The sequence below is a fragment of the Canis aureus genome, chromosome 7 (assembly GCF_053574225.1).
Source record: "Canis aureus isolate CA01 chromosome 7, VMU_Caureus_v.1.0, whole genome shotgun sequence".
Lineage (NCBI taxonomy): Eukaryota > Metazoa > Chordata > Mammalia > Carnivora > Canidae > Canis > Canis aureus.
In genome coordinates, this window is record NC_135617.1 from 69,879,993 (window position 1) to 69,907,210 (window position 27,218).

At 51.1% G+C, this 27,218-nt stretch overlaps 4 protein-coding genes and 1 long non-coding RNA gene across 13 annotated transcripts in view; 4 read left to right on the top strand and 1 right to left on the bottom strand.

Annotated features, from left to right (window-relative positions):
• Nucleotides 1-7,158, bottom strand: part of LOC144317689 (uncharacterized) — a 47,002-nt gene extending 39,844 nt beyond the window's left edge. For both annotated transcript variants that reach the window (XR_013383708.1, XR_013383709.1), the window contains exon 1: nt 5,457-7,158. This is a non-coding gene — a long non-coding RNA (uncharacterized LOC144317689). The remainder of the gene's footprint in view (nt 1-5,456) is intronic.
• Nucleotides 343-5,956, top strand: SMIM40 (small integral membrane protein 40). Its single transcript, XM_077904462.1, has 2 exons — nt 343-639; nt 5,640-5,956. The coding sequence occupies exon 1, from the start codon at nt 358-360 to the stop codon at nt 598-600; it is 243 nt and encodes an 80-aa protein (XP_077760588.1). The 5' UTR covers nt 343-357; the 3' UTR covers nt 601-639; nt 5,640-5,956.
• DAXX (death domain associated protein) lies at nt 6,290-11,026 on the top strand. 7 transcript variants are annotated; one of them, XM_077904433.1, is made up of 8 exons: nt 6,290-6,428; nt 7,597-7,855; nt 8,011-8,839; nt 8,965-9,179; nt 9,337-9,547; nt 9,701-10,169; nt 10,331-10,553; nt 10,764-11,026. In XM_077904433.1, exons 2-8 carry the CDS (start codon nt 7,649-7,651, stop codon nt 10,821-10,823), a joined length of 2,214 nt encoding a protein of 737 aa, XP_077760559.1. In that variant the 5' UTR covers nt 6,290-6,428; nt 7,597-7,648; the 3' UTR covers nt 10,824-11,026. The 7 variants fall into 7 exon arrangements, with proteins under 7 accessions (XP_077760559.1, XP_077760562.1, XP_077760557.1 ...); XM_077904436.1 differs by having other exon boundaries at nt 6,293-6,428; nt 7,600-7,855; XM_077904431.1 differs by lacking the exon at nt 6,290-6,428 and adding an exon at nt 6,571-6,718.
• Nucleotides 11,027-11,343: 317 nt separating this feature from the next.
• On the top strand, nt 11,344-15,030 carry ZBTB22 (zinc finger and BTB domain containing 22). Its single transcript, XM_077904474.1, has 2 exons — nt 11,344-11,785; nt 12,463-15,030. The coding sequence occupies exon 2, from the start codon at nt 12,532-12,534 to the stop codon at nt 14,452-14,454; it is 1,923 nt and encodes a 640-aa protein (XP_077760600.1). The 5' UTR covers nt 11,344-11,785; nt 12,463-12,531; the 3' UTR covers nt 14,455-15,030.
• A 156-nt stretch (nt 15,031-15,186) lies between these two features.
• On the top strand, nt 15,187-26,747 carry TAPBP (TAP binding protein). 2 transcript variants are annotated; one of them, XM_077904477.1, is made up of 8 exons: nt 15,188-15,408; nt 15,531-15,701; nt 15,909-16,169; nt 23,060-23,458; nt 23,848-24,189; nt 24,294-24,383; nt 24,499-24,536; nt 25,614-26,747. In XM_077904477.1, exons 1-8 carry the CDS (start codon nt 15,372-15,374, stop codon nt 25,623-25,625), a joined length of 1,350 nt encoding a protein of 449 aa, XP_077760603.1. In that variant the 5' UTR covers nt 15,188-15,371; the 3' UTR covers nt 25,626-26,747. The 2 variants fall into 2 exon arrangements, with proteins under 2 accessions (XP_077760604.1, XP_077760603.1); XM_077904478.1 differs by lacking the exon at nt 15,909-16,169 and having other exon boundaries at nt 15,187-15,408.
• The last annotated feature ends 471 nt before the right edge of the window (nt 26,748-27,218 follow it).

Below are 27,218 nucleotides of genomic sequence, written 5' to 3' on the forward strand. Positions count from 1 at the left end.
CCCTTTGTCAGTAGGGGCCCAAGACGCTGGGCCCTGAGCCTAGGGACCTGACATGACTGGACCAGCTTGCATAGCTCTCAGCTGGGCCTTCAGTTGACAGGTCACAGTTACAGTAAAGGTGGACAGCCTTTATGTATCATTTAGTCTGGACCATTCACATTGCACTGGATGATCATATGATGATTTCAAAGGCTCAGAGGCTTCTCTCTCCTTTCTCTCTCTTTGGTAGGGGAATTAGGGTCAGGCTCAGCAGGTGTAAGACTTGCTGTGGCCATGCCCCTTAATCCTCGATTTGCTGAGCAAGGGCTTCCATCCCAGTCTTCCCTGATCCTGTCAGCTCTCAGACTATGAGTTAGTATGGCTGAGGAGGAAGGTGATGTGGACGAGGAGGATGTGTTCCTGGCATTTGCCCAGGGTCCCTGTCCTCCAAGGAGTCCCTTCCGTAGGGCCTTGGACAAAGCCTTCCTTGTCTTCCTGTTTCTCATCCTGACACTACTGACACTGGAGGCTGTTTGTAAGCTGCTGTGGCTGCTACCATGGACAAAGTTTGGGGACTGGCTCCTGAGAACACCTCAGAAGGAGGAGGAGCTGGAATTGTGACCACCTTTCCTATAAATATTCTCTTCCCCTGCTACAGAGGTGAGAGGGGAGGCAAGCGGGAAATGGGACTGCTGGGGGCTGTGCAGGGGACACTTGGATAGCTTAGAACAGCTGTCTTAAATTTTTTTGCACCTATACTCTGGAAAATAATTTTGAAAAAGTTTGTACTTCTTGCATATTTTTAAGGAGCCATCTAAAAATCTTCATCATAAATTAAAATTGTTTCAAGGATGTAATTTCTGGCATATTAAAAACATTCACTTTTTAAAAATATTTTATTTATTTGACAGAGAGCGAGAAAGCACAAGTGGGGGGGTGCGGCAGAGAGAGAGGGAGAAGCAGGCTCCCCACTGAGTAGGGAGCCCAATGTGGGACTTGATCCCAGGACCTTGGGATCATGACCCGAGCGGAAGGCAGCCACTTAACCAACTGAGCCAGCCAGGCACCCCCAAAACATTTACATTTAAAAATAAAACATATTACCCTTTAAATGTCCAGGGGAATGGTAATATCAAAGTGACCGGATAGTCACCACTACCCATTTTTTTTTTAAAGATAAACAAGCTCTTAACAATTGGGATTATTCCTTTCCTTCTTTCATGAATCTTTTCTCCTCAAACACCTATTATCAGTCCACTTCCCTACAGACAATTTTAGGCTTTTATATGTGAAAGTCTTTTATTGACCAATCTATCATACTTCCCTGCATATACATATATATATATTAACTGAAATGCAAAGTATTTTCCTTTCTTGTGACCACGGACAGCAGTTTTTTTTTTAGAACTTCTCCATATCACAATTATTATGAGGACAGAACTGATTAAATGGCATAAAGATTGCACACATTTTTAAAATAATTAAAAATTAGGAGCACCTGGGTGGCTCAGTGGTTGAGTGTCTGCCTTTGGTTCCTGTTATGATCCCAGGGTCCTGGGATGAGTTCCGCATTGGGCTCCCTGCAGGGAGCCTGCTTCTCCCTCTGCTGTGTCTCTGCCTCTGTGTCTCTCATAAATAAATAAATAAAATCTTTTTAAAAAATTAGAAGTACTTTTTTAATTTTTTTTTTAAATTTATGATAGTCACAGAGAGAGAGAGAGGCAGAGACACAGGCAGAGGGAGAAGCGGGCTCCACGCACCAGAAGCCCGACGTGGGACTCGATCCCGGGTCTCCAGGATCGCGCCCTGGGCCAAAGGCAGGCGCTAAATCGCTGCGCCGCCCAGGGATCCCTAGAAGTACATTTTTAATGAGATAGGAAAGGTGGTGCTTATGGTACCTTGATGAAAGAAATAGGCTATTTTTTTAAAGGTTCTATGTATTTATTTGAGAGACAGTGAGAAAGAAAGCATAATCTGCGGGGAGGGGAAAAGGGAGAGGGAGAAACAGATTCCCCGCTGAGTAGGGAGCCCGACGCAGGGCTTGGTCGCAGGGTCCTGAGTTCATGACCTGAGCCGAAACCAAGAGTCAGATGCTTAACCGACTGAGCCACCCAGGTGCCCCACTATATGTTTCTGTATTTAAGACAAGGTAAAATTTCATGATTTACAGGCATATTTTGGAAATTTGCATGTTTGATTCCAGATGACCACAATAAAGTGAATATCGCAATAAAACAAGTCAAAGGAACATTTTTGATTTCCCCGTACATATAAAAGTCATGTTTACACTATAGTGTAGTCTATTAAGTGTGTGATAGCATTATGTCAAAAAAAACCCAATATACATATCTTAATTGAAAAATACTTTATTGTGGGGCAACTGGGTGGCTCAGTTAGTTAAGCATTTGACTCTTGATTTCTGTTCAGGTTTTGATCTCAGGGTCATGAGATGGAGCCCTGCATTGGGCTCTGCACTGGGTGTGGAGCCTGCTTGGCATTCTCTCCCTCTCTTTCCCTCCCCATGCGCATGCATGCACTCTCTCTCAAAAACAAAACAAAACAAAACAAAAAACCAAAAAAACTTTATTGCTAAAAGATGCCAAACATCGTTTGAGTGTTTGGGGAGTTTTAATCTTTTTGCTGGTGAAAAGTCTTTCCTAGATGCTTTTGGCTGCTGACTGAACAGGGTAGTGGTTGCTGAAGGCTGTGTCAATTTCTTAAAATAAGACAACAATGCAATTTGCCACATCAATTGACTACTCCTTTCACAAATGATTTTTTCTGTAGCATGTGATGCTGTTTGATAGGACTTTACCCACAGAAGAACTTTCAAAATTAGAGTCAATCCTCTCAGACCCTGCTGCTGCCTTATAAGCTAACTTTATGTAATATTCTAAGTCTTCTGTTGTCATTTCAATAATCTTAGCATCTTCATCAGGAGTAGATCTCATCTCAAGAAAACACTCTCTTTGCTCATCCACAAGAAGCAGCTCCTCATCTCTTGAAGTTTTATCTTAAGATTACAGCCAATTCAGTCCCATCTTGAGGCTGCACTTCTGATTCTAGTTCTCTAGCTATTTCTACCATATCTGGAGTTACTTCCCCCACTGACATCACTGACATCTTGAACCCCTCAAAGTCAACCATGAAGGTTGAAATCAACTCTCTCAAAACTCTTATTAATGTTGATATTTTGGCCTCTTCCCATAAATCATGAATGTTCTTAATGGCATCTACACTGATGAATCCTTTCATGAAGGTTTTCAATTTACCTCACCCAGATCCATTAGAAGAATTACTATGTATGCCAATGATAGCCTTATGGAATGTATTTCTTAAATAATAACCCTTGAAAGTCAGAATTATTCCTTGATCCATGGTCTGCAGAATGGGTGCTGTGTTAGCAAGCATGAAAACATTAATCTCATTGTACATTTTTATCAGAGCCCTTGGATGACCAGGTGCATTTTTAATAAGCACTAACAGAAAGGAGTCTTTGTTTTTGAGCAGTAGGCATTAACAATAAACCAGGCTGTTAAGAGATGTGCTGTCATCCAGGTTTTGGTGTTTCATTTATAGAGCACAGGCAGAGAAGATTTAGCATAATTCTTCAGGCCTCTAGGATTTTTGGAATGGCAAAGGAGCAATGGCTTCAATTTAATGTCACCAGCTGCATTAGCCCTTAACAAGAGTCAGCCTGTCATTTGGAGCTTTGAAGCCAGGGCACTGACTTCTCTCTAGCTATTGAAGTCCTAGATAGTACCTTCTTCCAATATGAGACTGTTTCATCTACACTGAAAATCTGTTGTTTAGTGTAGCCACTTTCATTACTTATTTCGGCTAGATCTTCTAGATAACTTGCTACATATTCTACATCAGTGCCCGCTGCTTCATCTTGCACTTTTATGTTACAAAGATGGCTTCTTTCTTTATACCTCATGAACCAACCCTGCAAGCCTCAAACTTTTCTTCTGAAGCGTCCTCACCTCTCTTAGCCTTAGGGCCTCTGAGAGTCAGGTCGTAGCTTAAGGGAGTGTTGTCGCTGGTTTGACTTCTATCCAGACCATTCAGGCTTCCCCCATATCAGTAATAAGGCTGTTTTTCTTTCTTATCATTCATGTGCTCACCAGAGAGGCACTTTTAATTTCCTTCAAGAACTTTTCCTTCGCACTCACATCCTGACTTTTGGCACAAGAGGCCTAGCTTTCAGCCTATCTCATGCTTTCAACATGCCTTCCTCACCAAGCTTAATCATTTCCAGATTTTTTTTTAAATTTTTTTTAAATTTTTATTTATTTATGATAGAGAGAGAGAGAGAGAGAGAGGCAGAGACACAGGCAGAGGGAGAAGCAGGCTCCATGCACCGGGAGCCCGATGTGGGATTCGATCCCGGGTCTCCAGGATCACGCCCTGGGCCAAAGGCAGGCGCCAAACCGCTGCGCCACCCAGGGATCCCTCATTTCCAGATTTTGATTTAAAGTGAGAGACAGGTGACTCTTCCTTTCACTTGAACACTTAAAGGTCTTTGTAGGGTTATTAATTGGCCTAATTTCAATATTGTTATGTCTTAAAGAATAGGGAAAGCTGAGGAGAGGGAGAGGGATGGGGAAACAGCTGGTCAGTGGAGCAGTCAGAACACACAGTATTTATTAAGTTCGCTGTCTTATATAGGTGTCATTTTTGTGGTCCCCCTAAACTAAGACTATAGTAACACCAAAAAGCCACTGATCACAGATCACGGTAACAAATATAAAAGTAATGAAGAAGTTTGAAATATTGCAATACTTACCAAAATGTGACACAGAGATACAAAATGAACAAATGCTGCTAGAAATAGGATGCCAATAAGGGCGCCTGGCTGGCTTAGTTGATAGAGCATGCGACTCTCGATCTTGGGGGTTGTAAGTTTGAGTCCCATGTTGGGTATAGAGATTACTTAAAAATAAAATCTTTAGGGGCGCCTCAGTGGCTGAGCATCTGCCTTTGGCTCAGGTGGTGACCCTGAGTCCCGCATTGAGCTCCCCAAAGGGAGCTTGCTTCTCCCTCTGCCTGTCTCAGCTCTCTCTGTGTCTCTCATGAATAAATAAATAAAATCTTGAAAAAAGGAAAAAATAGTACTGATAGATTTGCTTGATGCAAATCTTCAATTTGTAAAAAACACATATCTGTGAAGCACAATAAAAGGAGGTATGCTTGCATGCATTTTTTTTTTTTTTAAGAGGGAGCAAGTCTATTATAAAAGGGAACCGGAAGAAAGAAAACCTTTACTTGCAGGCATTTACTCAGATCAATTTTGGGAAAGTCGAGAATCTGTAAATTAAATTCCTATGTCTCCTAAGTCTGCGTACCCTTTTGGGGAGTTTTCGTATTCCCTAATTTGAAGACTGTAGGCTTACATATGGTGTGGGATTCTTTAATGGCAGTGAGGGTTTGAGGTTCTGGTACTCTGTGGTCCTAGAAAGTGGCAAGATACTCACCACTTGTGGAATGTGACGCAGGGGAGGAGAATCTCCGTGTTAACCGGTGTGACTTCCCCATAAGCTCGTATTTGGACCCAGCGTGGCCTCCACGAGTCCTTCCGGCCTCTTTAAAGTTGGGTGAGGTGCGGGTGTGGGCGAGGGGGCGTCAGTCAGTTTCTTGTCTCCCCGTTCTTTTCTCAGCTCTCCCAGAGGAAGAGGAAGAGACCAGTGGAGACTCAAGGTATTTTACAAGTCTCATTTCATCCAACAGCGGCAATTTGCACAGATTCTCCTCAAAGCCCCCGCCCCACATCGCGGTCCTATGGCCCTGGAGCTCCTGGACAAGGCACGGCCTCCAGGTCATCACTGCATGCACCTCGGGCACCCCACCAGAAAGGAACGGAGAACCACCTAGGTCTCACCTGCTGGGTTGGTCATTAGTTCCTTGGAGGCGCTTAAAACGAAGTCAATAACAATAGTAATAATAATAATAACAAATTTGTGTAGCGAATTGTGCTCGTTTGTATGCATGTGTTATGATTTCACTATTGGGAGGTGTGGGCACGGGGAAGTAGAAGTAGCTGCTGGACAGCGGCTGGGGAGCGCGCAGCCTGCAGAAAGGAAAGGGCAGGCGCAGTAGATGAAGCCGCGGAAAGGGTACCTGGCAGGTAGGAAAGCGGCGCCGGAAGGCTGGTCAATGGCCCAGCGGAAGGAAGAGGGTTTTTTTCCCTCTTAGGAGATTCTCGCTCTCCTATGCACCCCTGCACAGTCTTGGAGGGCCCAGTTCCTTAGCTGTCCTGTTCCGTCCTCCCCTCCCCTACTTGGAAAGGTGGCTCAGTCCTTCCAGCACGCGACCCGCCGGCGGTTGGGCTGGATGCAGGAAGTTTCTGATTGGTGGAGTCGCAGAAGCACCGGGCGAAAAGAGCTCCGTCGGTGGCGCCCCCGAGTTCGGGCGTAGCCAGTACCGTACGGCAAGATGGCGGCCCCCAGGTACTTTGGGACGTCCTGAGGGGACAAGCCCGCCCTCTACTGGTCACAGGAAAGAGAGCGGCATACTCTGTGGGCGGCACTGGGCGGGGGGGCGGGCCTACCGCCACTTCCTGCCTCAGGGGGGCCGGGCGCCGTACGACAATATGGCCGCGTCTAGGTGTCCGTAGGCGGAAACTCCGCGACTTCCGGTCCAGAGAAGGGCCTGCGGTGGGTGGGGGAAGGAAGGCGGAGGGAACCCTGCGAGGTTCTGAGATCAGCAGCGAGGGTCGCCTCGAGAGACCGTTTCTGAGGTGGGGGCCGGACCGTGCGGGGAGCGAAGGCAGGGGCGGGAATGTCGAGGGAGAGGTACTGGGGAGTCCCAGGCGCTGAGTCTGAGGTGCAAGCTGTGGTACCTTCCTTCCAATCCCTGAAGGGGAATGGGGCGGCCGGGGGCTGAACTGGGGGAGGGGGACTTGGCGGGAAGCTCATTCGGGGGAAGGGGTCGGATGCGGGGTTGGGATCTGAGAGGAATCCGGAGAGCTCAGTACTGGGCTCACAATCGGTTACAGGTCACAGAGAGAGAATGGGGGAATTCGGGTGGGGTGAGAGGGAGGGGACTTGAGGTGAGATCTCTCCAACCTAACGTCCCGGTTTGAGGAGACCCGTCAGAGGGTGGAATGTGAGAATAATCCCAGGAGGGGAAACGGGAGTGGATTGTTGGGAGAGAACCTCCTTCGCCTCTGAGAGTCTAGGAGTTGGGGGTGATCCTTCAGGATGGGATGAGGGTGTGGATTTGACGTGTTTGAGAGCGAAAGGGGGAAGGCTGGTGAGGTGGTGCTGACGGGGATGTGGTATCTGTGCGAGGGAATGTCGAGGAAATCCAGAGTGCACACGTGCAGGAGGTGGTCGAGAGATTGGAAAAGTCAACTTGGCAAGTATGAGAGATAGTGGGGAAACTGGATCTCGACAGAAGGGGTAGAGCTGGGGGTGGGGACTTAAGGTTTTCAGGTGGTTTCAGGTAGTGAAAGGTCAGAAAAGTGTCTGGTACTAGTGGTTGCTGAAGTTAGGCAGTGAGGACACTGTTGAGCAGGGCTGGGTGTTACTGAAACCCAAGAAGATTGGAAAATGTGTGAGATGAAGGGAGGGGCTATGCTGGAGGGGCTCTTTCTGAGGCCCCATCCCCTTCCAGCAGGAATTCCGAAATCCCCAACACTTCCTTCCTCCGGGGGATTTGATCCCCCATGGCCACCGCTAACAGCATCATCGTGCTGGATGATGATGACGAAGATGAAGCAGCTGCTCAGCCAGGGCCCTCCCACCCACCCCCCAATCCGGCCTCACCCCAGGCAGAAGCCCCTGGCTCCTCCCAGCCCCATGGGGCTGGAGGAAGCAGTAGTTCTGGCGGCAAGAAATGCTACAAGTTGGAGAATGAGAAGCTGTTTGAAGAGGTGAGCTTTAGGGGAGAAGATTCTTGTGCCCCAGGGAGGGGGATGGCTGACTGGCTCTGTAGTCCTTTCTTCCCCACTAATCCCGCCTTGCCTTCTTTCTCTCAACCCCTCCCCTTGTCTCTTTCCCCCCTCCCTTCTTCTCCTGAAACCTCCAGTTCCTTGAACTCTGTAAGATGCAGACAGCAGACCACCCTGAGGTGGTCCCATTCCTCTATAACCGGCAGCAGCGTGCCCACTCTCTGTTTTTGGCTTCGGCGGAGTTCTGCAACATCCTCTCTCGGGTCCTATCCCGGGCCCAGAGCCGGCCAGCTAAGCTCTATGTCTACATTAATGAGCTCTGCACTGTTCTCAAGGCCCATTCAGCCAAGAAGAAGCTGAACCTGGCCCCTGCTGCCACCTCTAGTGAACCCTCTGGGAATAACCCTCCCACAGACCCCTCCTCGGACCCCACAAATGCCGAGACCACTGCCTCTGAGGCACCAAGGACCCGTGGTTCCCGGCGGCAGATCCAGCGCTTGGAGCAGCTGCTAGCGCTCTATGTGGCAGAGATCCGGCGGCTGCAGGAAAAAGAGTTGGATCTCTCAGAATTGGACGACCCAGACTCCACATACCTGCAGGAGGCAAGGTTGAAGCGTAAGCTGATCCGCCTCTTTGGGCGGCTTTGTGAGCTCAAAGACTGCTCTTCCCTGACGGGCCGTGTCATAGAGCAGCGCATTCCCTATCGTGGCACCCGCTACCCAGAGGTTAACAGGCGCATTGAGCGGCTCATCAACAAACCAGGGCCAGATACCTTCCCTGACTATGGAGATGTACTGCGGGCTGTGGAGAAGGCAGCTGCTCGGCACAGCCTTGGTCTTCCCCGACAGCAGCTCCAGCTCATGGCTCAGGATGCCTTCCGAGACGTGGGCATCAGGTTACAGGAGCGACGTCACCTTGATCTCATCTACAACTTTGGCTGTCACCTCACAGATGACTACAGGCCAGGTAGGGATTAGTGAGATGCCTACTGGTAACCCTTGTATGTCAGATGTTTGGTGGAGGGAGCATCTCTCTAGTCCCTTCTTCTAGGGTTTGGGCTGAGTACTCTGACTTTATATCTTCTCATGTAGGCATTGACCCTGCACTGTCAGATCCTGCCCTAGCCCGGCGCCTGCGAGAAAACCGGAGCTTGGCTATGAGCCGGCTGGATGAGGTCATCTCCAAATATGCAATGATGCAAGACAAGAGTGAGGAGGGTGAGAGGCAGAAGAGGAGAGCTCGGCTTCCCCAAGCTACCTCTTCCCACTCTACAGACCCCCTCAAAGCCTCCTTGGATTCTGGTGAGGTATGGAAGGGATAAACCCTTCAGACAGACCTTGTCCTTTCCTTGCACTGGCCAACAAGGATTTCAGGGTCATTGAGGGGGAAGAGTGTGGAAGGAACACGAGAACCAGATCCTCTGGGGCAAGGGATTCCTTACAGAAACTCCTTTGTCCCCCCAGGGCCCTAGTGGAATGGCATCCCAGGAGTGCCCTACCACCTCCAAGCCTGAGACAGATGATGAAGAAGATGAGGAAAGTGAAGAGGAAGAGGAGGAGGAAGAGGAAGAAGAAGAGGAGGCCACAGATTCTGAAGAAGAGGAGGATCTCGAACAGATGCAAGAAGGTCAGGGGGACGATGAAGAGGAGGAGGAGGAGGAGGAGGAGGAGGCAGGTATGTCAAGAACAGTTCCTTTTTGTGTCAGTTCCCTCCATTCTGTTGGATGTGAACCACCTGTTTGAGACCCTTCCCTTCTTCCTCTTACTCTCAACAGTATTCTTTCCCCAAGTTCTCATGCTCCCTCTCCCCTCTTTTCTTCTTTTCCAGGTCAGGATGGAGACAAGAGCCCTATGTCCCCACCACGGATCTCCACTGAAAAGAATCTGGAACCTAGCAAAGGGATCAGCAGGTCTATGGGGGAGCAGCAAAACAAAGAATTCACGGTGTCACCATCATCAGAAGAGCCCTTGGCCCCCTCCAGCATAGATGCTGAAAGCAATGGAGAAAACCTTGAGGAGTTACTCCTGGAGGAAGAGAGCCCTATATCTCAGCTCTTTGAGCTAGAGATCGAAGCCTTGCCCCTGGATACTACCCCTTCCCCTGAGGAGAGGGACATTTCCTCTTCCAGGAAGCAGTCAGAGGAACCTCTCACCACTGTCTTGGAGAATGGAGCAGCCATGGTCACCTCCACTTCCTTCAATGGAGGGGTGTCTCCTCACACCTGGGGAGATTCCTGTCCCCCCTGCAAGAAGTCTCGGAAGGAGAAGGAAACTGGAGCAGAGCCATTAGGAAACAGGTAACAACAACAAGGAGGAAGAATAGGGAGGCCAAGGAGACATTACAGGGGGCTTTCTGAGAGGAATATTGAGGAACTGGGTCTGCTGGGAGAAACTGGACACTCCCCCTCTAGCCTCAGGCTCTCCATACCTCCCTACATATTTGCATTTCTGTCCCTAGCTATGTGGAAAGGCAAAGGTCAGTGCATGAAAAGAATGGAAGGAAGATACCTACTCTGCCCAGCCCACCTTCTCCCTTGACTTCCATGGCCCCAGTTGCGGATTCCTCAACGAGGGTGGATTCTCCTAGCCATGGCCTGGTGACCAGCTCCCTCTGTAGCGCATCTCAAGCCCGGTTGTCCCAAACCCCTCATTCACAGCCCTCCAGACCTGGTACCTACAAGGTAAGAGGGGGAGGCAGTTTTTCCCTGACTTAATTCTCTTTCATTGTCTGTTCAGTTTCAGGATTTTCATCTGAATATTGCACACACCACATCCTCTCTCTTCCTTTTTTCTCACCCCAATTTTTAATCTCGGATAAGTCCTTTCCTCTGCTCCTCCTCTCCGTATATTCCGGACGCTGCTTTCTGACTCTGTCTCTCACTCCCCTGCAGATGAGTGTGGCCACACAGTGCGATCCAGAGGAGATCATCGTGCTCTCAGACTCTGATTAGCTGCCTCTCCTCCCACTCCCAGCCTCCAAAGTGTTTTGGGATAGTATTTGGAGGATGGTGGGAAGCTGATGACTGAGGAAGGGATTGACTGAGCTAATCCCCTTTTTGGTGGTGTTTCTTTAAAAAACAAAAACAAAAAACCAACAAAAACTTAAGTTTTACACAGAAACATTAATAAACAATAAAGTTCTTTTCTTATTGTATCCCTGTCTTTTTCCTTGTCCTTCTACGTTCACCGCTCGGCACCAGTCGTTCTCTGGCTCAGGGTTAACCTTGGTCCTGGGCTACCCCTTGGAGCTGTCCTTTGTAGCCTGTCTTTAGCTCGCCTCCCGGAGTTCCCTCGCCCTCAGACCTTCCCCTAGCCCTCGGCCAGGCACTTAAAAAAAAAAAAAAAAATCAACTTGCTGCAGCCTCCCAAACTCGCTTTACTTTTCTCACTTCGAGCGGTAGGAGTAAAAAGGCCAATCAGGGGCCGACTCAAGGTTATTTTGGCCAATCCGTGCCCGGAGGAAGGGGGCGGGACTTCAGGGGGGACTGTCAGAAGCTGGGACAGCAGGGCGATTAGATCCCGCAAGCCCACTAAAGGCCACAGCTCAGGGGCGGGGCCTAAGCAGCGACGGCCGAGACCCTTCGCCAATGGGAAGGGCAGGCTTACAGAATTAAAGGGGAATGAGTGCTTCGGCCGAACCACCAAGTCCTGAGTTCTTCAGCGGCAGAAGAGGCCTGGTACCTTTAAGGTGGAATGAGGCGGCTGTTCTTTAAAGGAGAAGTGGACGAGTCGGCCGAGTATTGCCTAGTGGCACGGGCAGGGGTGCCCGCCTGTACCTTTAAAGTCGGAGGGGCGGGAGGCGGAGCGGAGGCGGAGGGCGGAGGGAGTCGGCGCAAGATGGCGGCGGGAGGGGCCCAGGCTGCGGCTCTGGCCGCCGAGTGAGGGGCGGGGGGGCCCGGGGGCGCGCGGCCCGGTAAGCGGGGACGCGCGGGGTTGGGGGCGCCTTCCGGGTGGGAGAGGAGGTCGAAGTAGCGCTTGGGGCGGAGCAGAGGGGGGCGGGGTCCAGCGTGGGCGGGGGTAGACAAGGGGCGGGGCCGAGAGGGCCACGGGGGTGGGTCTTGAAGAGGCGGGGCCGAAAGCCCACGGGGCGTGTCTTGAGGGGGCGGGGCTAGAGGTAAGCCGGGGGGCAAAGGGGGGCTTTGGCTCGCGAAAGAGCTGGGGGGCATAGATCCGGAGGGAGGGATGTTCTTAGTACAGGAACAGACTTGCCCCCTCCCAAGAAAAGGGTGCAAAACACCAGTAAGGTAGATTTGGGAAAGTCAGGCGCTCAGGCAAATGGGGAGTTCTGAGGAGAGGCGCCCCACTCCCCAAGAGTACCTTACTTCTCTTAATATCCAAGGAAGGAGCACTGCATTTGGAATCAGGACATCTGCGTTTGCTGGCACTGCCAGTTACTGGCTGTGTGATCTTGGATAATCTCGTAATCTGAGCCTCGGTTTGCTCATCTGTCAAATAGGGTTGAGAGGAATGCCTACTTTAGGGTGTTGTGGGGAACTACTCAGATAAAGGGTACGAACATGTTTTTAAACTGTAAAGTGAAGGGCTGTGTCATTATGGAATGTTATCCTTCTTCTTTCTTTTTCTTCCCAGAGACCCCCCCGGCCGCCCTTTTCCTTCCCTTGTTCCTGTGGCTGGGGGGGTAACCCCTCCCTCCACGCCATGGAGCCATCTCCTCTCTCTCCCAGTGGGGCAGCACTCCCCCTGCCTCTGTCACTGGCTCCGCCCCCACTGCCCCTGCCTGCAGCTGCAGTGGTGCACGTGTCCTTTCCTGAGGTAACCAGTGCCCTTCTGGAGTCCCTCAATCAGCAGCGGCTACAGGGCCAGCTCTGCGACGTGTCCATCCGTGTGCAGGGCCGAGAGTTCAGGGCTCATCGTGCTGTCCTGGCTGCCTCCTCCCCTTACTTCCACGACCAGGTTTTACTCAAGGGCATGACCTCCATCTCGCTGCCCAGCGTCATGGACCCAGGCGCCTTCGAGACTGTCCTGGCTTCGGCTTACACTGGCCGTCTCAGCATGGCTGCTGCTGACATTGTCAACTTTCTCACAGTGGGGTCGGTGCTCCAAATGTGGCACATCGTGGATAAGTGCACTGAACTCCTCCGCGAAGGCCGGGCCTCAGCCACTACCACCACCATCACCCCTGCTGCAGCCACCTCTGCCACTGTTCCTGGTGCTGGGGTCCCATCGGGGAGTGGGGCCACTGTGGTCCCTGCCACCGTGGGCTCCGTGCGCTCCCATGCCTCCAGCCGGGCCAGTGAGAATCAGTCCCCCAGCAGCAGCAACTACTTCAGCCCCCGAGAGTCCACTGATTTCTCATCTTCCTCCCAAGAGGCATTTCCAGCTTCTGCGGTGGGCAGCGGGGAGCGTCGAGGAGGTGGCCCTGTATTCCCAGCCCCTGTGGTTGGCAGTGGGGGGGCTACCTCTGGGAAGCTGCTGCTGGAGGCAGATGAGCTGTGCCATGACGGCGGGGACGAGAGGGGTCCTGTGGTTCCTGGGGCTGGGCTCCGGCGGCCCACCTACGCACCCCCCAGCATCATGCCACAGAAACACTGGGTATATGTGAAGCGGGGTGGAAATAGCCCAGCACCAGCACCCCTGGTTCCCCAAGACCCAGATCTGGAAGAGGATGAGGAGGAAGACCTGGTGTTGACCTGTGAGGATGATGAAGATGAAGAGCTGGGGGGTGGCTCCAGGGTTCCCGAGGCGGGAGGACGGGAGGCCACCCTAAGCATAAGTGATGTCCGCACCCTGACTGAGCCTCCGGACAAAGGAGAGGAGCAGGTCAATTTCTGTGAGTCTTCCAATGACTTTGGCTCCTATGACGGTGGGGGTCCTGGAGCAGGGCTTGATGATTCAGGGGGGCCAACCCCTTCCTCCTATGCCCCCTCCCACCCTCCAAGGCCCTTGCTTCCCCTGGACATGCAGGGCAACCAGATCCTGGTTTTCCCATCATCTTCGTCCTCCTCTTCCTCTTCCTCTTCCTCACAGGCTCCAGGCCAGCCACCAGGGAACCAGGCTGAACACGGGGCGGTGACCCTGGGGGGCACGTCGTCAGGGGCCCTGGGCATGCCTGGTGGTCCTGGGGGAACCCCCGGAGGGACAGGCAGTGGGGATGGGAATAAGATCTTTTTGTGCCACTGTGGGAAGGCGTTCTCACACAAGAGCATGCGTGATCGGCACGTGAACATGCACCTCAACCTGCGGCCCTTTGACTGCCCCGTGTGCAACAAAAAGTTTAAGATGAAGCACCACCTAACGGAGCACATGAAGACACACACAGGCCTCAAACCCTACGAGTGTGGTGTCTGCGCCAAGAAGTTCATGTGGCGAGACAGCTTCATGCGCCACCGGGGACACTGTGAGCGAAGGCACCGCCTGGTTGGGGGCGGGGGCGGGGGCGGGCCAGGACCCGGGGGGCCCACCGGGCCAACCTTGCCCCTCAAGAGAGAGTCCCCTGGAGCGGGCGGGGGCAGCGGTGACGAGGCAAGTGGGGCCACGCCCCAGTCCAGCCGCAGGGTCTGGTCCCCACCCAGCGTCCACAAGGTGGAGATGGGCTTTGGTGGAGGTGGAGGAACAAACTGAAGGGGCAGCTCTGGAGGTAGCTTTCCGGTTTGAGGAAACGGAGGCTGAGCCAGGCCGCCGTGGCCCTCAGGTGATCTCCCGCCTCACTTAATGTCTTCCTTATCTCTACAGACTTGTATATATTCTGGAGGGGGAACCATATTGCACCATTAGCCACTCCATTCCATTCCTCAGCCCCTCTCCCACGAAGTATCCCCGGAACTAAGTCCTTCCTTCCCCTCAGATGGGTACACTGAAGCCCCAGCTCCAGACTAGGACGCATATGGTGGGGGGGAGGGAAAGGGGGACCATGGAGCATCCTGGAGTCACAGGGTCAAGGGTCAGGTGGTTGTAGTCTGTACCTGAAGTTTGTGTTTGTGTTGTTGTGGGGACCAGGCCTTTGTCCTAGCACCTACCCCACTTCCCTAAGGACGTGCCCTATATTTCTACCCTCATCCCTCCGATTCCTCCTTGGGCCCCCCCCCCCACCCCAACTGGATTCTCATTGAGGAGGGAGTGAAGACGTAAGAATATAAGGTTTTTATTTTAAATCTTATTTTTTTTAAATGGTGATTAAAATATTTATTGGTCATTTCACTCGGCTTACCGAAAGCCCCTCTGTGTTTGCTGGGGACCTGGCGCAGGTGGGGGAAGGCGGAGTCTCCGTACTCCGGGAAGTGGATTGGTGGGGTGGTGGGGACGGAGGGGGAGCCTAGGGTTGGGGAGGGCTCTTGGACTGGGTGGTGTCTTGTGGCCCAAGAGGGCGGGGCGGGGCTGAGGTCTCCGGTCTCGAGCGGGAGATAAGGTTTGGGGAGCCCTGCCGCCCACGTGCCCTCACCGGACCGGAGCGGGTATTTCTCCGCCTCTCCCCGCCCTTTCAAGGAAAGCGAAAGTGAAGGGGGAAGTGGAAGCTCCGGGGCTGAGCTGATCGCGGCGCCATGAAGCCCCTATCTCTGCTCCTCGCCGTGGCGTCGGGTGAGCGAACCCCGAAACCCTTTGCCCGAGAGCCAGGGGTGGGCGGAGGGAGGTGAGCCCACCGCGCGCCAGCCTCGGACCCAGGGCGTGGGGCGCCCCCTCACCCGCGCCCCTCTCCGCAGCCTTGGGGACGGCCGTCTCGGCGGGCCCGGCGGTGATAGAGTGCTGGATGGTGGAGGATGCGGGCGGGGGCCGCCTGGCCAAGAAACCCGCGGCCCTGCTGCTGCGCCAGGGCCCGGGCACTCCACCCCCGCGGCCGGACCTCGAACCCGAGCTCTACCTCAAAGTGCACGGTGAGTCGTTCCGGACTCGCCCTCCGCTCTGTCCCTGCCCTTGAGGTCGCGCTGTGACCTCGGGCCTCAGTTTCCCCTGTAAAGTGAGGTCAGATTGCCTCTAAACTCTCGCTACCGGGCAGTTTGTGCGTTTGGAATTCCCGGGACCTGCCCTCCCCGCCCGTTGCCGGCGGGAACGGCGGCACCGACTCCCTTCTCCGCGCACAGACCCCGCGGGAACCCTCCAGGCCGCCGTCAGGAGGTACCCCTCGGACGCCCCCCCGCCACACTGCGAGCTCAGCCGCTTCATCCCGCTGCCCGCCTCGGCGAGGTGGGCCCGTGGCCTGACCCCGGGGCGGAGCTGCCCGCGGGCCCTGGACGGGGCGTGGCTCATGGCCAGTGTGCTCAGCCCGATCTTCAGCCTCTCCTGCCTCCTGAGACCGCAGTCCGAGCCTCAGCCCGAGCCTGCGCTCTTCACTTCGGCGACAGGTAGCTGGGGAGGGGAGGTGGGAGGAACGCGGGCCGCTGAGGGCCTGGGTCTGGCGGGACTCGCGCTGCGAGCCCCCTCGCCCAATCGGGGCTTAGTTTCCTGATTGGTAAAGCGAGGCGGTTCCGCTGCGATTAGAGCTGCGGTCTCCACCGCTTCTAGCTCCCGAGGGGTTTCGAGCAAACAAGCGCAACCCTCTGTTGGGGACGGGGCTTCGGACAGAGTCGGACTCCTTGCTACCTTGAGGAACTTGTATGGGGATGGGGTTGAGGGGCTCAGAAGCCCCCCAAAAGAAGGAACTCTTTTTCTCTTCTCCTCCCAGATCTGTGTCCTGCTAGGTAGACACTGCCGTCTTGGTGGTTAACCCTGTTTCAGAAACTACCGGTCAAGCCCCGCCCGTGCCCGCTTCTGGAACTGTGGCACCCCGCAGAGCAACAAAGGCTCTAGCGCTCTAGCGCTCTAGCGCGTGGGCCTTCCTTGCCAGCCCCTTTCCATGGCTCGTGCGGATGCCCTGAGTCTGTGGCCGCCAAGTGGTGGGGCTGCACCGGGCCGGAGAGACAGCTTCCCACTGCAAGCGCTGCTTATTGCACGGTGCAAGGCGGTTTGCCGAGCTGAGGCAGGAGGGAGTGGGCAGATAGAGCAAGAATGGGGTGCCTAGGGGGCGCCTGGGTGGGTCAGTGGGTTAGCTTCTGCCTTGGCTCAGGTCTGGATCCCAGGGTCCTGGGATGCAGCCCTGCATCAGGCTCCCTGCCAGGCAGGGAGCCTGCTTCTCTCTCTCTCTGCCTACTTGTGTGTGTGTGTGTGTTTTAATTTATTCATGAGAGACATACAGAGAGAGAGAGAGAGAGGCAGAGACACAGGCAGAGGGAGAAGCAGGCTCCATGCAAGGAGCCCGACAAGGGACTCTATCCGGGTCTCCAGGATCACACCCTCGGATGCCGGCGGCGCTAAACCGCTGCGCCACCGGGGCTGCCCTCTCTCTGCCTATTTGTGCCCTCTCTCTCTGTCAAATAAATACAATGTTAAAAAAAAAAAAAAAAAAAAGGAATGGGGCACCTCGGAGCTCACCCTTCTCATGGCAGAGGGTGGGTAGGATATGAACAGTCGTTGGCTTCTCGCAGTCCTGTGAGCTTTTTTAAAGTTTATTTAAAGTTTATGTATGTATATATGTATTTAAGTAGTCTCTTCACTCAACGCCGGGCTCAAACTCAAGACTCCGAGATCAAGAGCCACATGCTCCTCTGAGCCAGCCAGATGCCTCTTGTATGATTTTTGTAAACAACACAGCACAACTGGCAAGCTAACCCCTCCCTTCCCCCCCCACTACCTTCTTCCCACCCCCCCCCACCCGCCCACCCCCCCTACCCCCGCCCAGAGAGTGAATCACCCACAGGACCAGGGAAAGGGACTCAGCACCCACCCATCACCTCTGTCTACATTGACGTTCTTGGTTGCCAGGCCTCACCCTGGGCAGGGCAGAGGCAAACTATGGGGATTATAGCTCTCTCCAGTGGGGAGGAGTATCTCCCAGGCCTGCTGGCTTCACTGAGGTGGGGGTGAGAAGAGGCTTTTCATTCTGAGTCTGTTTTTCCAACTGTAAAATGTGGATGCTATTTCCTGCTGCTTTTCTGTTGTTGTGACTCTCAGGGGAGACACTTGGTTAATTAATTCACTGGTTCAATATTTATTAGCACCAAGAAGAAATTAGGCCCCAGTTGGTTCTCAATCCAGGCTGCAAGTAAGAGTCCTTTTGGAAGTTTTTTTGTTTGTTTCTCTTTCTTTTTCTTTATTTTATTTTATTTTTTTTAAAGATTTTATTTATTGAGAGAACACAAGCAGGAAGAAGGGCAGAAGGAGAGAGCAGACTCCCCGCTGAGCAGGGAGCCTAGGATCAAGACCTGAGCCAAAGGTAGACACTTAACCACCAACTGAAACACCCACATGCCCCTGTCTTGGAAGTTTCTAAATGACACTGAATTGTCCCACAACAGGCAAATTAAATCAGAATCTCTGAGGTGGCCTTGGGCACTTTTAAGGGTCACGAAGGTGATCAGATTCTGCTCTCAAGGTTCTCAGTAGATTTATAATGGCTAATTGTAGAGTGGAAGACAATTTGGGCCATAAGAGAAGTGCAGATAGGAGCCGTAGGAGTGCCCAGTGGGACAATTTTCTGCTTCTTATAGACCCAAACCTGGGGGTAAAAACTAGTTGCTGTGCTCGGTCTTCCTTTTCAAGCATTTCTACTTGATTAGAGATTGAAGAAAATGAAAGTTGTTGTTTTAATGTAAATTTTAAAAAGGAATCTTCCTAGGGGCACAGATCATTGGTATTTTTCCTAATATACATTTATACAGTATTTCTTATCAAATACTTCAAAATGTTTATTGACAAATACACTGTCCTACTATACTTCACGTGTATGGTTTTTAAAATCTCATTGTTCTTTTAAAACATTGTAATGGAAAATTTCAAAGACACATGAAAGTAGAGAGAATGGTCTAATGAACCCCCATAGACCAATCACCCACTCACTTGTGTAGTTATTAGGCTTTACCACATTGTTTTGCTGACCCTCCTCCCACCTATTTTCTTGTTTTGAAATTTATACCAGGCACCATATGATTTTATTCATAAGTACTTCAGTAAGAATCTCTATCAAATAAGGGCTTAAAAAATATTGTCATAGCAAACCAAACAGGTCTCTATATTTTACATTTGGTTCTTGCATCTGCTTGGGTTGCCATAACAAAATATCATCGACTGGATACCTTAAATTTATTTTCTCACAGTTCTAGAGGCTAGAAGTCCAAGATCAAGTCTAAGATCAAAATGCTCTCAGGGTTGGTGTCTGATAAGAGCTCTCCCGTTGTGGTTGCACATGGCCACTTCTGGCTGTGTCCTCACATGAAGGAAAGAAAGTGAGCTTTGCTGTTTCTTCCTCTGCTTAACAGAACACCAGCATATAAGGTTAGAGCCCTGTGTTAATGATCTCATTTGACCATGATCACCTCTTCACAGCCCCTGTCTCCAAATACAGTTTACTCTTGAATAACTGTGCATGTGTGTATGGTGGGAGGTTAGAGGCACTGACCCCACCCCCAGCAGTCGAAAATCTGAATCCATTTGACTCCCCCGAAACTTAACCACTCATAGCCTACTGTTGACTGGAAACCTTACCAATAATGTAAACAGTTGATTAACACATATTTTATATGTTATATATATTACATACAGTACTCTTATAATAAAGTAAGCTAGAGAAAAGAGTTATTAAGAAAATTAATCATAAGGAAGAGAATATGCATTTGTAGTACTGTACTGTACAAAAACTCCCACATATAAGTGGACCATTGCAGTTCAAACCTGTGTTTAAGGGTCAACAGTATAGTCACATGGGAATTAAAGCTTCAACATACGAACTTGAGGGGGTCCCACAGAACTCAGTTCACAGCAATTTTGTCTAAGTCTCCTTTATTCTTTTTTTTTTTAAATATTTTATTTATTTATTCATGAGAGACACAGAGAGAGACAGAGAGAGGCAGAGACATAGGCAGAGGGAGAAGCAGGCTGCATGCAGGGAGCCCGACGTGGGACTCGATCCTGGGTCACACCCTAGGCTGAAAGCAGCGCTAAACCACTGAGCCACCTGGGCTGCCCAAGTCTCCTTTATTCTATAATTGCCCTGCACTCCCTAAATGCTAGTGGTTTATCACTTGTTCAGCAGAACTTCCCATGTTCTGTCTTTGGTCAACTGTCTCCTCATTGTGTCATTTTCCTCTTATTCCTGTCCTCCATACTTCCTGCCAGTTGACAGTTCTAGAAACTTGATTAAATTTGAGCTTACATTTTTTTTTTCACTAACACTTTATAATAGTTGTCTACCGTTCACTTTATTAACAGAAAAGCGAAAATCTCTGTGATGTAAAAACAGGTACAGATTTCCTTCGTGTTCTGGCCCTGTTGTGCTTAACATTTGTATTTTTCAAGACAGGTTTGTGGGATGCAGGTCTAAAATTGCTCCCTCAACCCACATTAAAGAGCACTGTTAGCTTGAGGGTTAAACTGTAAAATCTTCGGATTTTGTTTATTCATCTCATGAATCATTTGTAATAATTTAAAATTTGTGTCTGGATTTTGAGAAATGAAGTTTATTTTTTATTTATTTTTAAAAAAGATTATTTCTTTATTTGACACAGAGACCAAGAGCACAAGCAGGAGGAGCAGGAGACAGAGGGAGAGGGAGAAGCAGAGCAGGGAGCCCTATGCAGGGCTCGATCCCAGGACCCCAGGATCATGACTTGAGCCAAAGGCAGACGCTTCACCGACTGAGCCACCTAGGCACCCCTGGTTTTACTTTATTGAAAAAAACTGTCCCATGAGGTTGAGAGAAGTTTAACCTTGTAGGAGTTAAACTAGGATTAAAAATTACAGTGTCACAAGAGAAGAAAGACTACTTTTACAGGAAGGACTGACATTTCGGGGAAGAAGTAGTTATGGAACTGACCTTGGGGGACATGGAATACTTAGATGTTTGGGAGACAATAGGCAGGGAACTGAGTTAGACCAAAGCAAAGAAAGGCCTTATGATTAGAATTTCTACTAGTTTCAAGAAAGGGATTCTTTGGAGCTAGTTCTTAGGATGCAAGAGAAGTCTGGAAAGGTGAGTTGGGGCCTGGGCTGGATCATCAAATACCCTGAGATCTGGGCTTTATAGGTGACAGTGAACTATCAGAAGTCTTATGTATAATAATGTGTGTGTGTGCTGGCACGTGCCATCTCCCCAAAAGCCTGCTATTTTACTTGATTCTTTTTTTTAAATAAATTTTTATTTATTTATGATAGTCACACAGAGAGAGAGAGAGAGAGAGAGAGGCAGAGACACAGGCAGAGGGAGAAGCAGACTCCATGCAGGGAGCCCGATGTGGGACTTGATCCCGAGACTCCAGGATCACGCCCTGGGCCAAAGGCAGGCACTAAACCGCTGAGCCATCCAGGGATCCCCTATTTTACTTGATTCTTACAAAGGTAGGCAAGGAACAGATCATTGGACTAATGAGAAAAATACAGATGGAATGATTTTGCTGAGATACCCAGCAAGTCCACGAGGATGATGGTGGCAGTAATGAAAATAGCAACACCTAACATTGATCGAGCATATTCTAAAGATGGGTCCTGTTCATGACCTGAGCCAAAGGCTGACGCTTAACCCTGGGCCACCCAGGCATCCTGGTAGCTCGGTTTTTTTAAACAGGCATGTGAACGGCTTAGACTTGTAGTCACACTGTGCAGAATATGGATTGAAGAAGAGAGAGACTGAAGATAAGGAAGACCCAAGAGGAGGTTGTCATTGTCCTAACAAATGTTGGTGAGAACTTGAGTTGGAGTCAGAGGTGAGAATCTATCTGGAAGACAATTAGGGCCTGGTGGGGACAGCAGGTGGTATGTTATATTTGGCAATTTGCTCATCTGTCTCCCTTACTAAACTGTAAGAAACATGAGGGCAGGGACTGCCTGTCTCATTCACTGCTGTCCTCTACCTTGAGTATCATAGGTGCTTAGTAAGTATTAGTTGAGTGAGAGAATGAGTGACTCTAAGTATTTTCCCTTAGCGTCCAGAGTAGGGGTTGATCTTTCCACAAGGCAGGGAGAGTGGACTTTTGGAGCGGGGTGAGGGAATGTTGCAGAGATGCTGTTGAGTTGGGGCACATTAAGTTGGTCTAATAGATGGTTAGGTGTAATCCCAGCAAACACTTGGTGGACTTACTGTATTCTAGGTACTGTTCTAAGCACTTCACATATAGGTGTCTTTGTTATCCAGAATCAGGAACTGAATAAATCTGGGTAACCAGAGGCATTAAATCATTTAACCTGCATTACAATGCCATGAGATACGTATTATTATCATATTATTATCTCATTATTTAGGAGATGAAGCTGAGCCATGGCAACATGAAATAACTGGCCTCGTGATCCCAGGACCCAGGATCGAGCCTACTTCTCCCTCTGCCTACGTCTCTGCCTCTCTGTCTCTCATGAATAAATAAATAAAACTTAAAAAAAAAAATAACTAAAGGGATCCCTGGGTGGCGCAGCGGTTTAGCGCCTGTCTTTGGCCCAGGGCGTGATCCTGGAGACCTGGAATCGAATCCCATGTTGGGCTCCCGGTGCATGGAGCCTGCTTCTCCCTCTGCCTGTGTCTCTGCCTCTCTCTCTCTCTGTCTGTGACTATCATAAATAAAAATTTAAAAAAAATAGCTAAAAAAAATAAAAATAAAAAAATAACTAGCCTATAAGGTCATATAAATAGCGGCAGAGTTGGGATTAACCAGGGAGGGCGGGCTCCAGGCACTTAATTGGCATACCCTGCCTCAGTAGAGCATAGATGTCTGTTTGGGTCTAGGCTAGAGCCAGAACCTTCCAGAGTCAATAAGTACTCTATACAGCACCAGAGGATTGACAGCCCTGAGTCATCACAGTCTTTACCAGCAAACCAAGAAAGGCCTGGTTCTTCACAGGTGGTGCATGGAGACTGGACTGGTTCAGGCTGTGTTGGAAGTGCACTCAGAGCCCACTGTCCCCAGAACTTGAGTGGGCTGGGTGCTCAGACCAGCCTTCAAAGGCTGTATCCACTCACTGCTCCTAATCACCTCTAGACCTGTCTGCTCATGTGTAGCCGCTCTGGGTTGCACGCAGGCCCAGAACAAAGGGGATTTGCAGGGAAGACTAGAAGAAAGACTAGAAAATGGTTTGGTATCGGAAAAGGAGGGGTCCTCTGAGGGGTGGGTGAATTTGAGTTGGGTACTCCTCCCTATAACTCTGTTTCTCTATTTCTTTCCTCTTTGTTTCTCTCCTTCATGCCCCTTCTACTCCCTTCTCTCCTCCTCTTCCCCAGCTGTGCTGACTGTCCTCACCTACAGCCCCATCGCTCAGATCCAACTGGGACAAGATGCTCTGCTGGACTTGAGATTTGCCTACATGCCCTCCATCTCTGAGGCTGCTGCATCACTGGCCCCAGGTCCCCCTCCCTTTGGGCTGGAATGGCGACGCCAGCACCTGGGAAAAGGGCACCTACTCCTGGCTGCAACTCCAGGGCTGCATGAGCAGATGCCAGCTGCCCAAGACGGGGCAGTGGCATTTGCCGCCTGGGATGATGATGATCCATGGGGTCCATGGACTGGAAACGGGACCCTCTGGCTGCCTGCAGTACAGCCTTTCCAGGAGGGTACCTATCTGGCCACTGTACACCTGCCATACCTGCAAGGGCAGGTTGCCCTGGAGCTTTCTGTACAGAGTGAGTTGGGGTACAGGGATCCCCATGGGTAAAGCAAAGGTGGGCACTTGATAATGGCCATACCATAATGGAGGAAGGATGGGGGAGAAGAGGGTGCTGGGTGAATGGCAGGAGGTAGACTGGGATCCTTGGGAATCAGAAAGGCAATGGGTAGAGGTCCCTGGGAATTTAAGTGACTGGGATGAAGGTTCCCAAATATGAGGAACAGGATCCTTGAGAATATGGGTTTCAGCATGGGGTTTCCTGTGAAGCACCAGTGGGGAGACCGTGGGTTCCCCATCCTGGAAGAAAAAAACCAAACCACCTCAGTTTGGGGGAAGCCATAGGGCAAACTGATAGAGACAAATGTGGATTGATTCCCCCATGCTCCTTTCCTATTTTCTCCCCAGAGCCCCCCAAAATATCCTTGACACCGGCACCTCTTGTCTGGGCTGCCCCTGGGGAGGCACCCCCCGAGTTGCTCTGCCTTGTGTCCCGCTTCTATCCTGCCAAGGGCCTGGAGGTGGAATGGGAGCTCCGGGGTGGCCCAGAAGGCAGCTTTCAGAAGGCTGAGGGGCAGAGCTGGCTCTCCGCCCTGCGCCACCACTCAGATGGCTCTGTCAGCCTCTCTGCGCACCTGCAGCCCATCCCAGTCACAGCCAAGCACCATGGAGCGCGCTATGCCTGTCGTGTCCACCACCCAACCTTGCCCACCTTGGGGCGCAGTGCAGAAGTCACCCTGGAGGTGGCAGGTAGGAGCCAGAAGGGTAATCGAGCAGCCAGGGGTGGGGTGGTGGGGGTCCAGGGGTTCAGGAGGATACTACAGAGTTTACTCTTCCCCACTTCCACCTGCCAGGACTCTCTGGGCCCTCCCTGGAGGACAGCGTGGGCCTCTTCCTGTCTGCCTTTCTCCTCCTCGGGCTCATCAAAGCGCTGGGCTGGGTGGGTAAGTGTGACTCTCATTGCCACAGTGACAGTCCCTGCCTACTCCCAGAAGCCTGACACCTATCACTCTACCCTACCACACCTCCATCCCAACCCTTCTTAATCTCTCTCCACAGCTGCCTCCAGATCTACTTCAAAAGATCCAAAGGAGAAGGTAACAGGCCTCTTCCTTTTCTTTCCGTTGTCATTTGAGCTCCTCTTGGAACTTCTCACCCATGGAGGGAGCCTGCTGGCATGGGGTGGGGGGGGGCAGAACTTGGAATTCACAGACCTGGGTTAACTCCTGCCACCTTAAGTATTCTACTTCATACCTCAGTTCCTTGAGTGTCAAGATAAAAAAATTACTTAGGCAGCACTGTCCGACAGTATGATGCCAGCCATGTATGTTAATTTAAATAATCTAGTAGCCACAATAAAAAGGTAGTAACAGGTAATATTAATAATACCATTTATTTCATCTAATATATCCAAAATGTTATCATGTAACATGTACTCAATATAAGAAATTTTAGTATTTCTGTTCTAAGTCACCTAAAACAGGTGCTTCTTTTAAACTGTCAGCTCCTGGGCACCCTGGGTGGCTCAGCAGTTTAAGCGCCTGTCTTCAGCCCAGGGTATGATCCTGGAGACCCGGGATCGAGACCCACATCGGGCTCCCTGCACAGAGCCTGCTTCTTCCTCTGCCCGTGTCTCTGCCTCTCTCTCTATCTGTCATGAATAAATAAATAAAATCTTTTTAAAAAATAAAAAAATAAACTGTCAGCTCCTGTCAGTTCAGACTGGCCACATTTCGAATGTTGCACAGACACATGTGGGTGGTGGCTACTGTACAGACAGCAGAGCCTCAGAGGGCTGTTGGGAGGATTAGGCAAAATCACTCGGCGCTGTGTGTGCCAAGCAGAAAACCCACAGAGACCGTTCTGCTGCCCTCTGTGCTCACGAGGGTTCATTTACCTCTGGACTGATCGTGAGCATTTCTTTTTTCAAAGATTTTATGTATTTATTCATGAAAGACACACACAGAGAGGCAGAGACACAGGCAAAGGGAGAAGCAGTCTCCACGCAGGGAGCCCGATGTGGGACTCAATCCCAGGACCCTGGCATCATGCCCTGAGCTGAAGGCAGGGTGCTCAACCACTGAGCCACCCAGGTGACCCTGATCATGAGCATTTCAATTTCACCTCTCTTTCTAAAACCTGGAATTCCTCACCTCGTTTTATTTTTCTTCCAGAAAGCACAGTGAGGCCACTCACCACCATCCTGGGGAAGCTGCCACCATCTCTGGCCTGAGCTACTGGAGTAGCTCCCCCAAATTGTACACCATCATCTTGCTCCCTCCAATCTCTCTCCACAGAATGGCTGGAATGCTTTTTCAGAGGATACAAATCTGTAGCATTTCCTTTCTTAGAGTGCTAAGGCAGTGCAGTGGTTCTCAAATTCTTTAAGTCTCAGGACTGCTTAAAAAGCGTCAAGGACGCTAAAGAGCTTTCGGTTATGTGGGTGACAAACTACAGATATTTATGCTACCAGAACTTACAACGGAGAAAAATTTAACAAAAGAATACGCAAGAACATGTTCCATTAGTTGTGAGGACAAGGATATCAGCATGCAGCTTCTGGAAAGCTCCAGGGTGCATTTCTTTGGAGAGAGTGAAAGAGGCAAGGAACATTTTAGTATTGTTACCAATAGTCTTAACTTTGCACACCCACTGAAATAGTCTCCAGGACCTCTGGGACAAGGGCCACACCTGAGAACCAGTGCCCTAGAAGCCAAACCCATTCTTGTCCTGCTATGCATCTCCGGGGCTGGAGCCGCTGCCTGCCCCTACAACCCCACCTGGTGCCCTCCAGCCCTTCCCTCAGTGTTCATCTCACCGAACGTCATTTCTCTTTTCCAGTGGCTCCCACCTTCCCCGTCTGTTCCGTATGTCAGGTCCACCCCTCGCCCTTCTTGGGCTGCAGACCAGGTCAGCCTCATTCCCTCACACCGCCGCGTGTCCCTCCTGTGCGGTTCACCACACTTGTATTTGAATGATTGTGCGAATCCTTGTTAGATGTCCTTGTTAGATGTGCGAATCCTTGTTAGAGGTCCGCTCCCGGGACTGCCGGTTCCTCAGAGGCAGGAACGTGCCCGTCCGTCCGCCGCGTGGTCCCTGCTCCCGCACCGGCCCGGTGCCCGCTGGAGGGCGCTCAACGCAAACATTAGTCCTTTTTTCGTCCTCTGTATTTGAAAGCCAGGGTTGGACGAAGTAACTACTGGAGGAAGGAAGTGGCAGCTCGGACTAGGGACCTCCAAGGGAGGACGGTCAATTAGACCGAAGCGGGTCTAATCGTGCGGGAATAAAGTTGTGTCCTATGCTCCCAACAGGGTGTCTCCTTCCACCCCACGGGTCCCCCTGGCAAGGGAGCACAGGCTCTTAACAACCACCTCTGGTCCCTTCTCTTTTTTTTTTTTTTAAAGATTTTATTTATTGATTCATGAGACACAGAGAGAGAGGCAGAGACACAGGCAGAGGGAGAAGCAGGCTCCTCGCAGGGAGCCCGATGCAGGACTCGATCCCCGGACTCCAGGATCAGGGCCTGAGCTGAAGGCGGCGCTAAACCGCTGAGCCACCCGGGCTGCCCTCACCCCGAGCGCTCAAACGCTTTGGCGACACCCCAGTCCCCGGCACGCTGCAGGGTCGGGGGCCACCAGCGGCGGGCGAGACGCCCGGTGCCGCGGGCTCCGGGGAAGGCGGGGCGAGCCCAAGGGAGCGCACGTACCACGCAGAGCGCCGGAAACGCGGGACAGAGGAACCGAGAACCGGAAGTGGCGGCTTCCTGCCCCGCCCCCTTA